General features: G+C 42.6%; 1 protein-coding gene across 1 annotated transcript in view; it reads right to left on the bottom strand.

Annotated features, from left to right (window-relative positions):
- dync1li2 (dynein, cytoplasmic 1, light intermediate chain 2) overlaps positions 1-13,600 on the bottom strand; it is a 90,525-nt gene that overhangs the window by 24,289 nt on the left and 52,636 nt on the right. Inside the window, exons 7-11 of the mRNA XM_052028156.1 lie at positions 12,339-12,474; positions 10,490-10,601; positions 6,716-6,775; positions 2,561-2,602; positions 750-852 (exon numbers count right to left, since the gene is read on the bottom strand). Coding sequence (XP_051884116.1) covers positions 750-852; positions 2,561-2,602; positions 6,716-6,775; positions 10,490-10,601; positions 12,339-12,474 — 453 coding nt within the window. The remainder of the gene's footprint in view (positions 1-749; positions 853-2,560; positions 2,603-6,715; positions 6,776-10,489; positions 10,602-12,338; positions 12,475-13,600) is intronic.

The following is a 13,600-nucleotide window of genomic DNA, read 5'->3' as shown; positions in this document are numbered from 1 at the left end:
GGCAAAACATAATTCTGAAGTCATGTAAATGGCACAGAACATTATATCATTTCAAGATGATCGTTGTATTCAAATAATGTCCAGAGAAAGTAGCTCAATAAACTAGAACCAGAAGATCACAAATCAGAACCAGCATTAAGGGGAGTGAAAATCTCAAACTCTTCCCAAAGAGCGTGGATTCTGAGGGAAACCAATTGAAATTATCATGGCAAGAAAAAACAGCCTTTTTGGGTGAAGAGGTCAACTAACAGAATAGCACAAAAGTGGAATGGAGGTACAAGCAGCTCTCATGGTGCAACGGCAAACTAGTACTGAAAGTGCAAGTTGGTACAACTTTCCCCAACTAGAATATTGAAATCACTCGCACATAACATGTTTTGTGACTTGTAAAAGATATTGTATCTTTAAAGAACCATAGCAATGTTTTTTTTAAATTATAGAGTACAAATTATATTTGATAATGCGGGTAAATTGTGGAAGAAATTGGCAGAGGACTCCATGCCTACTGTTGGTTATTGCTGTGCATAAACTGGCTGCTGGTTCCCCACACTGCTTTAAATGACAAAGTACTTCATCAGCCGTAAAGCCATTTGGATATAACCCATGGTCAGGAAATAGATTGTAGAAATGCAGATATTTTTGTCCATGCTTATTTTGCGATTGTTGTAACAAATACATAACATCTCATTGAGGAAGGAAACAACAGCATCTCAACAATACTGTAGGCCTCTGGTCCCTGCATCACTCACCTTTCGGAGTTCCCGATGTGATAGGTGGCACTGCAGTCACCATATTTGTCCCACCTGGTTGTCGTGGGGTCCTGGGGGAGCCACCTGGTTGCCTTGGAGTGTCCTGAGAGAAATCACAGTAAAACAGATAATCTATGATTGCTTCCCACTGCCCCCCCCCCCCCCCCCACGCTTTTCAGGATCTGGGTGGTCATTGGCAAGGCCAGCATTTATTGTCCATCTCTAACTGCCCTCAAGGTGGTGGTCAGCCACCTAGTACATTTTAAATACACCATAACTAACGTCACCCTCTTAGGATGAGGGACTACTTCCCAAATCTGGCATCTGATGCTGAGCTTAGTACAAGATCCAGTCCCAGTCCCTTTCTTTATGATGGTAACCAACATCACCCTTTAACTAGCACAGGAGGACACCCAACTAGAGTTGCATTGACTGTCAATTCACAACAGAAATCTTACACTTCAGCAGGATGAACAACCAAAAACTGCAGATGCTGGAAATCTGAAATAAAACAGAAAGTGCAGGAAACACTCAGCAGGTCAGGCAGCATCTGTGGGGAGAGGCACAGAAGTCATTGTCTGGCTCTTAAGATGCTTTAGAACACCCTAAGGTGATGAAGGATGCAACATAATACAAATTTACCTTCCTTCTATTAGGAGAGTGACTAATATGGGAGGAAAAGATTAAAGCATTTCTGGGGATTTTAAAATCGAATGTTTTATTTGATGGAGAATAGAAAATCTATTTCCTGTTCTGATGAAAGGTCATCCAGAGGAAACATTGCTTTGCTCTCTCCACAGCTGCTGCTTGACCTGCTGAGAGTTTTCAGTAACCTTTGTTTCTACATCAGTTATATAGCTATTAGCATTTCAAGAGACTTTCATGTTCAGTATCAGTAATTTAATTTTAAAAGTTTTCAAAACAGCTGGAGAGTGGGAATTTTCAGAGAGTTGAAACATGGATTGCTTAGTCTGAGTGGTTGAGGTAGAGACTGTTGCAGCTTGTAATGGAAACCTGGAGATATATTTGAAGTGAGGGAAAATACAAGATAACAGGAGGAGTGGGTATAGTTATGCACTGCTCTCCAAGAGCTGGGTTGAATATATTTAGCAATGAGTTCAAACTTTTCATATTGTTTACATTTATGGATCTTTGACTTCACTTTCCACCCTAGCAACTCTCAAATATTCAGATGAAAGGTCATCAGCCCAAAACTCTCTCTACAGATGCTGCCCGACCTACTGAGTATTGTCACCATTCTGTTTTTATTTCAGATTGCCAGCAGCTGCTGTTTTTTTGCTTGTGAAGCCTTGCTGAGTGTCTCTGGGTGATCTGCAGCATAAACATGGGAGATATGCAGAACGTTGGCAACTTGCCTTCCCACAGTGGAAAGCAACCAAATGACATTCCAAACTCCCGTTCCTGCATTAACTCTGACCCACTGTGTGAACAACTACACCACGGTAGCAAGTCAGTTCTGAATAAGCTACCACTATAGTCAGAAGCTCTACAGCTCAAGAAACAAGGAACCTGCTCTTATATTGTGTCAGCAAGTACAGGAGTGCAAGAGTCTGCTTCTGGCATTCACACTGCTAGATCCACGCCACAAGCATCAGAGCCCCAGTTTTACGGGCCAGGAGGGATATAGGGAGTGCACAAATCCCAAATTACAATGCAGCACAGACATCTCTTGGTTTTGTCTATTAAGTCCAGAGGCAACTATTACATAGAAATCAATATCCCAGAGGAATACACAATTCTTTTAAAGAAAATTGTTTTTGACAGTTTATGCTCTTTTTGTTCAGACTTACAGCAGGTCTTGAAGGAGCGGCTGGCTGTTTGGCGAGGAGAGACTGCAAGAGAAAAGATGCGCCATGTTAGAATACATCTGGATGGAGTAGCAATGTCTCAGTAAAGGCAGAAAACCCGGAAACCTGACTGCAGCTTCACCCTGTTAAGCCTGATACACAAGCAGACAGGCACTCAAATCAGACATTTTGAATGCAATCCCATTTTACAGTTTAGGAAGGCAGGTAGCAAAATAAGGGGCGGGAAAGATTTCACTGAATCATTTCATTGGTGACATGACAACATTATAAAAAATCAAAGCCATTAACAATGGAGTATCTGCCTGGTAAACCAGAGGCTTGGATGAGTAAAGCTCAAGTCCCACTGGGGGAGTTTTGGCAAAGCAATTTAAACCCAACCTTCCTGACCATGAATTTAAACCTGACCTCCCCAACCTTTAGCATAGCCATGGATAAGGATAGCAGACGATATGGGAAAGTTTTTAACTGGGCGAGGGCTAACTACACTGTGGTATTAGGCAGGAACTTGGCAGCGTAAATTGGGAACAGATGCTTTCAGGGAAATGCACAGCAGAAATGTGGAGGTTCTTTAGGGAACACTTGCACTGGGTTCTGGATAGGTTTGTCCCACTGAGGCAGGGAAAGGATGGTAGGGTAAACGAACCATGGTTGACAAGAGGTGAAATATTTAGTTAAGAGGAAGAAGGAAGCATACTTAAGGACGCTCAGGGATAAAGGGGGAAGATGTGCCTGGAGGTGGAGGAGGTAGGGGAGATTCTTAAATGAATACTTTGCTTCAGTGTTCACCAGGGAGAGGGACTTTGACAAATGAGAGGTCAGTGTAGAACAGGCTAATGTGTTGGAGCATGTCGAGGTTAAGAGCTTCTGAAAAACAGTAGGATAGTTAAGTCCTCAGGGCTGGACAGGATATACCCCAGGTTACAATGGAAAGTGAGGAAAGAGATTGCTGGAGCACTGACGATATTTGCGTCCTCCCTGGCCACAGGAGTGGTGCCGGAGGATGGCAAATATTGTTCCCTTGTCCAAGGAAGGTAATAGGGATAATCCTAGGAATTATAGACCAGTGAGTCTTACGTCAGTGGTAGGCAGGCTACTGGAGAGGATTCTTAGGAACAGGATTTACAAGCATTTGGAGAATCATAGTCTTATTAGGGACAGTCAGTATGGCTTTGTGAGGGGCAGGTTGTGCCTCATGACCTTAATTGAGTTTTGAGGTGACAAAAATCGATGAAGGTAGAGCAGTGTTTGTGGTGTACAAGGACTTTAGTAATGTGTTTGACAAGATTCCCCATGGTAGGCTCATCCAGAAAGTCATGATCCATGGAAACTTGGCTGTGTGGATTTGGAATTGGCTTGCCTACAGAAGGCAGAGGGTGGAAGTGATTAGAGCGTATTCTGCCTGGAAGTCAGTGACTAGTGGTGTTCTACAGGGATCTGTTCTGGGACTCCTGCTCTTTGTGATTTTTATAAATGACTTGGATGAGGAAATAGAGGGATGGGTTAGTAAGCTTGCAGGTTGGAGGGGTTGTGGATAGTGTAGAAGGTTGCTGTAGGTCACAACGGGATACAGACAGGATGCAGAGTTGGGCAGAGAAGTGGCAGATGCAGTTCAGTCTGGAAAAGTGTGAAATGATCCACTTTGGAAGAACGAACTTGAAGGCCGAGTACAAGGTTAATGGCATGATTCTTAAAAGTGTGGAGGAACAGAGGGATCTTGGGGTCCAAGTCCATAGATCCCTCAAAGCTGCTGCACAAGTTGATAGGGTGGTTAAGAAGGCATATGGTGTGCTGGCCTTCATTAGTTGGGGAATTGAGTTCAAGAGCCATGAGGTAATGTTGCAGCTCTATTGAACTCCGGTTAGATCACACTTGGAGTATTGTGTTCAGTTCTGGTCACCACATTATAGGAAGGATGTGGAAGCTTTAGAGAAGGTGCAAAGGAGATTACCAGAATGCTGCCTGGATTAGAAAATAATGTCTTACGAAGGAAGGTTGAGTGAGCTAGGGCTTTTCTCTTTGGAGCATAGGAGGATGAGAGGTGACTTAATAGAGGTGCAGGAGATTCTGAGGGGAATAGATAGAGTGGATAGTCAGCACCTTTTCCCCAGGGCAGCAATGGCCAATTCCAGAGGACACTAGTTTAAGGTCAAAGGAAGAATGTTTACAGGAGATGTAAAAGGTAGGATTTTTTTTTTATATATATATATATATATATATATATATATATATATATATATATAAAAACAAGAGTGGTGGGTGCCTGGAACGCACTGCCGAGGGTGGTGGTAGAGGCTGATACAATAGGGACATTTAAGAGACGATTAGATGGGCACATGGATGTAAGTAAAATGGAGGGTTATGGGCTGTGTAGGAGGGAAGGGTTAGGTTGATCATAAAGTAGGTTTTTATAGGTCTGCACAACATTGAGGGCTGAAGGGCCCATACTGTGCTGTACCGTTCTATGTAAAAAAAAATCTGGTTATAGTAGAGGTAATTATGAATCTGTCATTTATTAAATAAAAAGTCGCCAATTTCTCTTTCTGAAGAAAATTTGCGAAAATAATTTCCTCTCTTCCTCCTGCGTGACTCCTGGATTGCAGCCTAGATAAATCAAAAGGAAAGAAAGAGAATATGTCACAGGAAGAGAGGACGTGGTCACAATCTCCACGTACTGACCAAGAATTGTTTAAATTATTCGAAATGTTGATCCTTTAAATATTCGTTCTCAGAATGTGAACAACGGCAATGCCTGCATTTATTGACCATCGCTAATGGTCCAGAACACAAGGACAACAGGATTCCTTCCCTGAAGGACATGGGTGAATCAGCTGAGTTTTTATGACAATCATGTAGCTCCATGGTCAGCATTACTCATACCAGCTTTTCATTTCAGACTTAATTACTTGCGTTTAAATTCCCTGGCTGCCTTGGTGGGATCCGACCTCATGTCCCTGGATCAATGTGTCCAGATACTGTTTCAGTAACAACCACTGTGCTAGTGCACCCTGTTAGATTGCTTCCCATGCCTTGACTGAACAGGCCTGAGGTGGGAGTGAGCCTCTGTGTCTGCTGGCTTTCCAAAAGTTGCGACTCTAAAGCTGCATTTACACCGACTCTATTCCAGGGCCACTCTGCCCATTGTGCCAGTACCAGCTCCATAAAAGACCAACAGATGATCTTCCACTTGAACCCAAATTAACTCATGCAAGAAGCAACTTTTATGGCTTTCAATTACCGCAAGGCCTCGTCCCTCCCCACTTCAGCGATCTCCTCCACCCTTATGGCCTGCACATCACTTTGCACCTCCAAATGTGGCCAGTGCTCAGTTTTCTGCTGCTCCACCGATGGCTGGGTCTTCCTCACCTATGGAATTCCCTCTCTTAACCACCCCCCTCCTCTAAGATATTTAAAACCCAACTCTGAAGAAATTTTAGTCACCCGCCCCAATATCTCACGGCACTCAATGTCAAGTTATTACTGTCACATGTATCAAGGTACAGTGAAAGGACTTTAGAAACATAGAAAACCTACAGCACATACAGGCCCTTTGGCCCACAAAGTTGTGCCGAACATGTCCCTACCTTAGACATTACTAGGCTTACCCATAGCCCTCTATTTTTCTAAGCTTCATGTACCTATCCAAAAGTCTCTTAAAAGACCCTATCGTATCCACCTCCACCGCTGTTGCCGGCAGCCCGTTCCACTCACTCACCACTCTCTGAGTAAAAAAACTTACCCCTGACATCTCCTCTGTACCTACTCACCAGCACCTTAAACCGGTGTCCTCTTGTGGCAACCATTTGTTTTGCATGCCATACATACAGATCATTTCATTACAACAGTACATTGAGGTAGTACATGGGATAACAATAATAATCTAGAATAAATTTAAACTCTTATGATAATGCTCCTGTGAAGCAACTCTGGATATTTTGCAACCTTGAGTTTGAAATAGACCTGTTGTCAGCAGTAGTCGAGAAGGTGGAGTATGCATCATCGCCAGCAGAGGGCAACAAACTCCACCTTTCCCAAACAACACTGGCAACGAATTCCATGCCAGAACGTCACTGTTACCCAGATATCAGATCTTCTGAGAAAGGAGTGAGAATCTAAACAATTGTAGCAACACAAGCTTACCTGCTGCTTCATGAGGAAAACTTGCTCATCCTCCGAGGCCACTTCTTTATCATGGACTGGCTGGGAAAGGACATTAAGAGTGAGCATTGAACAGTGTGGCAATCCCAGTGCCAGTCAACCAGAGTCACTATTGTACAGCACAGCAACTGACCCTTCAGCCCATCTTTCCCCATATTCCAGATTCTACCACTCTCATACTCAATAGGAGAAATTTACATTGGTAAGTTCACCCACCAACCCACACATCTTTGGTAGGAGGCTGGAGGAAACCCACACTGTCACAGGGAGAATGCACACTTCATACAGACAGCACCCAAGGTCAGGATTGAACCCGGGTCACCAGCTCAACCAGCTGCACCACTGGTCCACACAAACTCTTACTGGATCACGGGAACAAACACAGGGCTAAGGACCCAGATCTCCACCCTGTTTGGTCAGACTATGGCTGATCTGCATCTTTAGTTCCAGCAAGATGCCTTTGTTTGGTTTTCCTACCCAACCACCATGGTTTTAACATTTTCCACAAACTCCTCCAGCTGTGACAGCTTTTGGGTGGGGAAGGAGGGAGGTCCAGTTTGCAAGCTTTTTCCCCAGGGATGGCCCCTGTCCCCACTCCCAAATTCAAAGTTATGCCCTTTTTGTTCTAAAAATTGCCCCTGCCACCTCCCCCCCCCCCAATGCTAACATCCACCCAACCAGCTTCCCTCATCTCTTTATTGTAAATACTTCAGTTAGAACTGCCCTTAATGATCTATTGATAAATCCAGTCAACACAACCTTCTCTGTAACACACAAAAAGCTGGAGGAACTCAGCAGGTCAGGCAGCATCTATGGAGGGAAATGGACAGTCGACATTTCGGGTCGAGACCCTGCATGACTGGAAAGAAAGAGGGGAGATAGCTGGTATCAACAGGTGGTTGGGGGGGGGGGGGGGTGGTGGAGGAGCAAGAGCTGGCAGGTGATAGGTGGATCCAGGTGATAAGGTATTTATTAGTCACATGTACATCAAAACAGTGAAATGCGTCTTTTTGTGTTACTGTAGAATGTGCTGGGGGCAGCCCGCAAGTGTCCCCACTCTTCCGGCGTCAACATAGCATGCCCTCAACTCCTAACCCGTACATCTTTGAAATGTGGGAGGAAACCCGAGCACCCGGAGGAGACCCACGCAGACACAGGGAGAACGAACAAACTCCTTACAGACAGCGGCCGGAATTGAACCTGGGTCACTGGCACTGTAATAGCGTTACGCTAGCTGCTACACTACCGTGCCACCTTGAGGGGGAAAGATAGGTAGGTGGGGGAGGGGGAAGAGTGGGAATGATGCAAGAAGCTGGGAGATAATAGGTGAGAAAGGGCTGAAGATGGAATCTGACAGCAGAGGACAGTAGACCATGGAATAGAGGTGAGGAGAACCAGTAGGAGCTGTGTGGGGGCTCGGTAGTTCACTTTTACCCATGAATCATTCTAAAGAATCTGCACTTCACCTTTTCCCAAGGCCATACAGTGGCATGCAAAAGTTTGGGCACCCCTGGTCAAAATTTCTGTTACTGTGAATAGCTAAGCGAGTAAAAGATGACCTGATTTCCAAAAGGCATAAAGTTAAAGATAACAGTTCTTTAATATTTTAAGCAAGATTACTTTTTTATTTCTATCTTTTGCAGTTTCAAAATAACAAAGGAAAAGGGCCTGAAGCAAAAGTTTGGGCACCCTGCATGGTCAGTACTTAGTAACACCCCCTTTGACAAGTATCACAGCTTGTAAACGCTTTCTGTAGCCAGCTAAGAGTCTTTCAATTCTTGTTTGGGGGATTTTCGCCCATTCTTCCTCGCAAAAGGCTTCTAGTTCTGTGAGATTCTTGGGCTATCTTGCATGCACTGCTCTTTTGAGGTCTATCCACAGACTTTTGATGATGTTTAGGTCGGGGGACTGTGAGGGCCATGGCAAAACCTTCAGCTTGTGCCTCTTGAGGTAATCCATTGTGGATTTTGAGGTGTTTAGGATCGATATCCTGTTGTAGAAGCCATCCTCTTTTCATCTTCAGCTTTTTTTTAAAGAGATGGTGTGATGTTTGCTTCCAGAATTTGCTGGTATTTAATTGAATTCATTCTTCCCTCTACCAGTGAAATGTTCCCCGTGCCACTGGCTGCAACACAAGCCCGAAGTATGATTGATCCACTCCCATGCTCAACAGTTGGAGAGGTGTTCTTTTCATGAAATTCTGAACCCTTTTTTTCTCCAAACTTTCCTGCATCCTCACAAGAAAATTCAGCTTCAGAAGTTTGAAGAGGAACACCTAAACAAGCCCAATGCATTCTGGAAATAAGTCCTGTGGACTGATGAAGTTAAAATAGAACTTTATGGCCACAATGAGCAAAGGTATGTAATACTTGTAATACTGTAATACTTGCCAAAGGGGGTGTTACTAAGTACTGACCATGCAGGGTGCCCAAACTTTTGCTTCAGGCCCTTTTCCTTTGTTATTTTGAAACTGTAAAAGATAGAAATAAAAAAGTAATCTTGCTTAAAATATTAAAGAACTGTGTTATCTTTAACTTCATGCCTTTTGGAAATCAGGTCATCTTTTACTCGCTTAGCTATTCACAGTAACAGAAATTTTGACCAGGGGTGCCCAAACTTTTGCATGCCACTGTATATATGCAAAGAATGGCTAGGCAATTAATACTGCTGCTTCAACATCTCCATTGATCAGGGTTCAATCCTGACCACAGGTTCTGTGTCAATTTCTGGAAAGAAACTCATTGATTTTGTCTAATTTCATGTGTTTTCCATGTGTTCTTATATCTCATCCCCTATAATAACTAGCATTTCCCACTATTGATGTTGGGCTAACCGGTTTATAGATTTTGTTTACTCTCTCCTTTTTCTTTGAGGAGTGTTGTTAGATCTACCCCCCTCCATCTTCAGAGACTACAGAATTCCAGAAAACAATAAGCAATGCATCCACTAGCTCCTTCAGTCTCTGGGATACAAATTATCAGGCTTTGGGATTTATCAGCTCTCAGTGCCATTAATTTTCCAGCATTATTTACTCAATAATAGTAATTTCCTTTAATTCCTCATCTTCATTAGAGTCTTGGTTCCCTAACACAGCTGGAAAGTTACTTGGGTCCTCTTTTTATGCAGAAATTACCATTGTTCAGTTGCTTTGACATTTCCGTTCCCATTTATAAACTCTTGTTTCTTACTGCAGAGACCTATACTTGACCAATCTTTGTTTTTACACATTTATAAACACTTTGTTTACTTTTATGTTACCTACAAGTTTATTCATTTTAGTTTTGCTTTCTTAATCAATTTCTTTGACCTTCTTTCCTAAAATCTAGACCACTCCTGATTCTTGGGTGTGCTATTTTGCTTGGTAAGTGAATACACCTCCTTTTGGATCTAATACTGAATGGAACCCAGAAACTGCCTGTACCTAGTTTTGTTCACATTACTTTTAAAAGTCATGATTAACTCACCAGTGGTCTAATAAATCATACCAAATATGAAGCATTTTATTTAATGTAATAAACCCAATTCCCCACACATATTCTTTATGATCCACAGGCTGGGGGACCAGAGATCTCTGTGACCACACCCTGTGAACACTGGTCCATGTCTGGGCATAAGTAAGAAGTGGGTGTGGTGTTCTCTGTGCACAGAGAATTTCCACAGTCCAATGGACAAGAAATAGATTTGATGGTCAAATGGAAGTGTCTTTAACCAAGCAACCTTCACGTTTGGTGTAAGCAGAGCTCATATTGGTGTTACCTTTTTGACCAGAGGTTTCCCGATGATATCCTCATAGGCATCGTCTTGCTTCACTGTCGCAAAGTTCTCGTACAAAATAGCAATTTTCTTATCTTTGTCCCATCCTGCAGGACTGGGAATGATAGACAGAACAGTAAACCATTACTGGAAATAATTCTATAATCTACTGAAAGCCTCCTACATTGGAGCTCACATTGCCTCACACAGAAGGTTTCACTGGACAGAGGGTGGTTATGGTCTGGAGTGCAAAGCTAGGGGTAGTAGTGGTCAGAGATTCAATTGTGGCTGGACAAGTACCTGAAAACAAAAAATCTATGGAAGTGAAGGGGCCATGGGATACAACAGAACAGAACTGGCTCGTTTGTTCTTGCATAAAGCAGCCAGCACAGACTTGGCAGGCAAATGGTGGCCACGCAAGTCACCAAAATCATAGCCCAAATAACCAAAATGCAGAGGAACCCTGAACTGTCTGTAGAAGATAATTCAGAACAAAATTCATGTGCCCTTGAGGTAGAGACACTGAGAAACCCTTACTACATTATTAATCCTTTATTTGCATATCTGTCCTGTGGTTTGAATGCATTAAAGGGGAAATACAGCCCAAGGTAACATTACTTTTTCTCTCAACTTGAACAAAAGTCACTATATCTTACCTATAATTAATGTTAAATTTAAGTTTGTTAACATGTTTGTAACATACTGTGCTGCAAAAAGCTAATTTTCATGGCATTTATACCCTACGTCTGCCTATAACTATAAACTTGAACTTGAAGACAAATGAAAACAAACAGGAGGGGGTTTGTGTGTGGCATAAACTAAACAGTCATTCCCTCCACCACCAGCACAGTGGCTGTGCTGTGCACGACTTACAAAATCTAATGCAGTTACTTGCCCAGCCTGCTCTGATAGCACCTCCCGTACCACCATGGCAGGAACAGCAGATGCAGGGGAACATCACCACCTGCAGGCTCCCCTCCAAGTCACACCATCCTGACATGAATAGATTGCCATTCTTCTATCATGGGTCTAAATCCTAGAACTCTCTACCAACATTATTATGGGAATACCATACATCAGAAGGATCATTCACCACCACACTCAAGAGCAAGAGCCAGTGACTCCCAGATCCTTTTGGGAGTCAGCATTCCCAGATGGGCAGTAAATGCTGGTTTTGCCAATGACGTCCAGATCCCAAAAGGAAAAGTACGGCATAGAATTAAACTGTTTAAAAGTGAAACGACTGGGATGTCTCCACAGCACCAGTACTGATTGTGCCTGATACTGGTAAACAGAAGCTTCCAACAGATCTTAAAGTCCAATATATAAAGGCCACACTCCTGTAGTATTAATATCCAACCTCTCCCTTTACAGATGCTGACAAAGCAGCTAAGCATTTTGTATATCTTCTGCTCCCACTTAAATGTGCAATTTCTGCTTCTTTATAAAAATGAATGAGATGTTGCAGCACTGGTCATGGTAAATCATGGGATGCACAAATTTTACAGACACAAGAATGAAACACCAGATAAAACCAGAGTCATTGTTACATTCTGTTACTTTGGAGACACTTCACCACGCCCCGTGAGCAACACCACCTAAGATCAGCACGTAAAAGATGCAATGACTAAACTAACAATAAGGTCAGCGATAGGTTAAACCAGGATTCTCCTTCCTTTTATATAAAAGTGCTTGAAGATACAAAATTGAAGCATTATGTAACGGTTGATCATCGATAAGACTTTGTTTAGTCAGGAATACAGCAACGCGGAAAATGATTCAGGCTGCATATACAGACGGCGTGGCACGTTGACTTATACAAATAATACATTAAGCTTTGATGGGTACTTACATAAAAACTGCATCTTTTTCCACCACTAAGGCAGGTGTAGTAAACTGGAAGTCATACATTTTGTGGACAAGATATTTATACAAGAGATCAACGTTCTTTTCTTCTTTTATTGATGTATAAATCAAGGCAGCACCATCTGAAACACTGGTTAAGGAAATCATCTGACAGGAAAAAAGTGTTCAATCTGGGTGTGGCAGTGAAACAAGAAAAAAGAGGAAGCAGAACTGCTCACCTTTGGTATTAACTGCACTTCACTTTGGTTACTAACAGGATAATTATATTGAACAGTTCAATAAACATTCAACTTAAACTTTTAAGAAAAGATGGACTTACTTTCATTGAAGGTAATAGAAAACTAAGGATTCAAATTAAAATAGCTTTCCCTTGCTCAAAGCTAGCTTCCAATGACATTGTTTTACAGTTAGATACGCAGTTGTCACTCAGCTCAAACTGTACTCATCTTTCAAACCAACATCTGCTGCATTTTCTGCCCTTCCACTTTAAATTCTCATGGGTTTTACTCTTGCTCCACTGGTAGCTGCCTTCTGATACCTCCCTGCAAGTGGTTATAGATCAAATGTGAAGTGATCTGTCTGACTATGGGGATATCACAGAGCCTGATCCCATCAGAAAAGCCCCAATCAGGAGAAGAAATTATGGCACAAATTTCCCCTTTGAGGTTAGGCCAACTCTGCTGGGCAATGAAACGTTCCTACTCTTATTGGATCAGTTACTCAACTGGTCACACTGCCTGGAAGGTGCCAGGAAAGTTCCCGCAGAAATTAAGCAGTGCCTTACTAATATCACAAACTGCAGAAGTGTTGCATTTCATTTTCTGTGTCCCTTGAAAGAAATGCAGAGAAAAATGATAGAAGAACAAGGACAATAGGGGCAGAAATCCTTATCACACTTAAGAAGCTCTTGGATATACATCTGAAGAGATGATCTGCAGGGAAGTGCTGGAAGATGGGAATAGGCTGGGTAAGGCCTGCTCCCGAGTCAAATTATTTTTGATTCTATTAACCACCTTACATTTATAAGCACTGTTCACCTATAATAAAATTACAACATGGTCCTCATTACCAACTATCCACAGATCCACATACATGCGAGGTCAGCCATGTATTGCTGGGAATGCTGATAAACATTGCGCATTCCTCCAGAGCCCTCTCCTGGGGCGGCTAGTGAATCCTGCTTGTCAGAAGACAGACTGCATCTGATGTCTTGATACTTCACTACTTGCTAGCACAACAGTCAGTGTG

The sequence above is a fragment of the Pristis pectinata genome, chromosome 13, assembly GCF_009764475.1.
Source record: "Pristis pectinata isolate sPriPec2 chromosome 13, sPriPec2.1.pri, whole genome shotgun sequence".
In the NCBI taxonomy this organism is placed as follows: Eukaryota; Metazoa; Chordata; class Chondrichthyes; order Rhinopristiformes; family Pristidae; genus Pristis; species Pristis pectinata.
The sequence above is the reverse complement of the archived record's forward strand: the minus strand, read 5'-3'. Positions and strand labels throughout refer to the sequence as shown.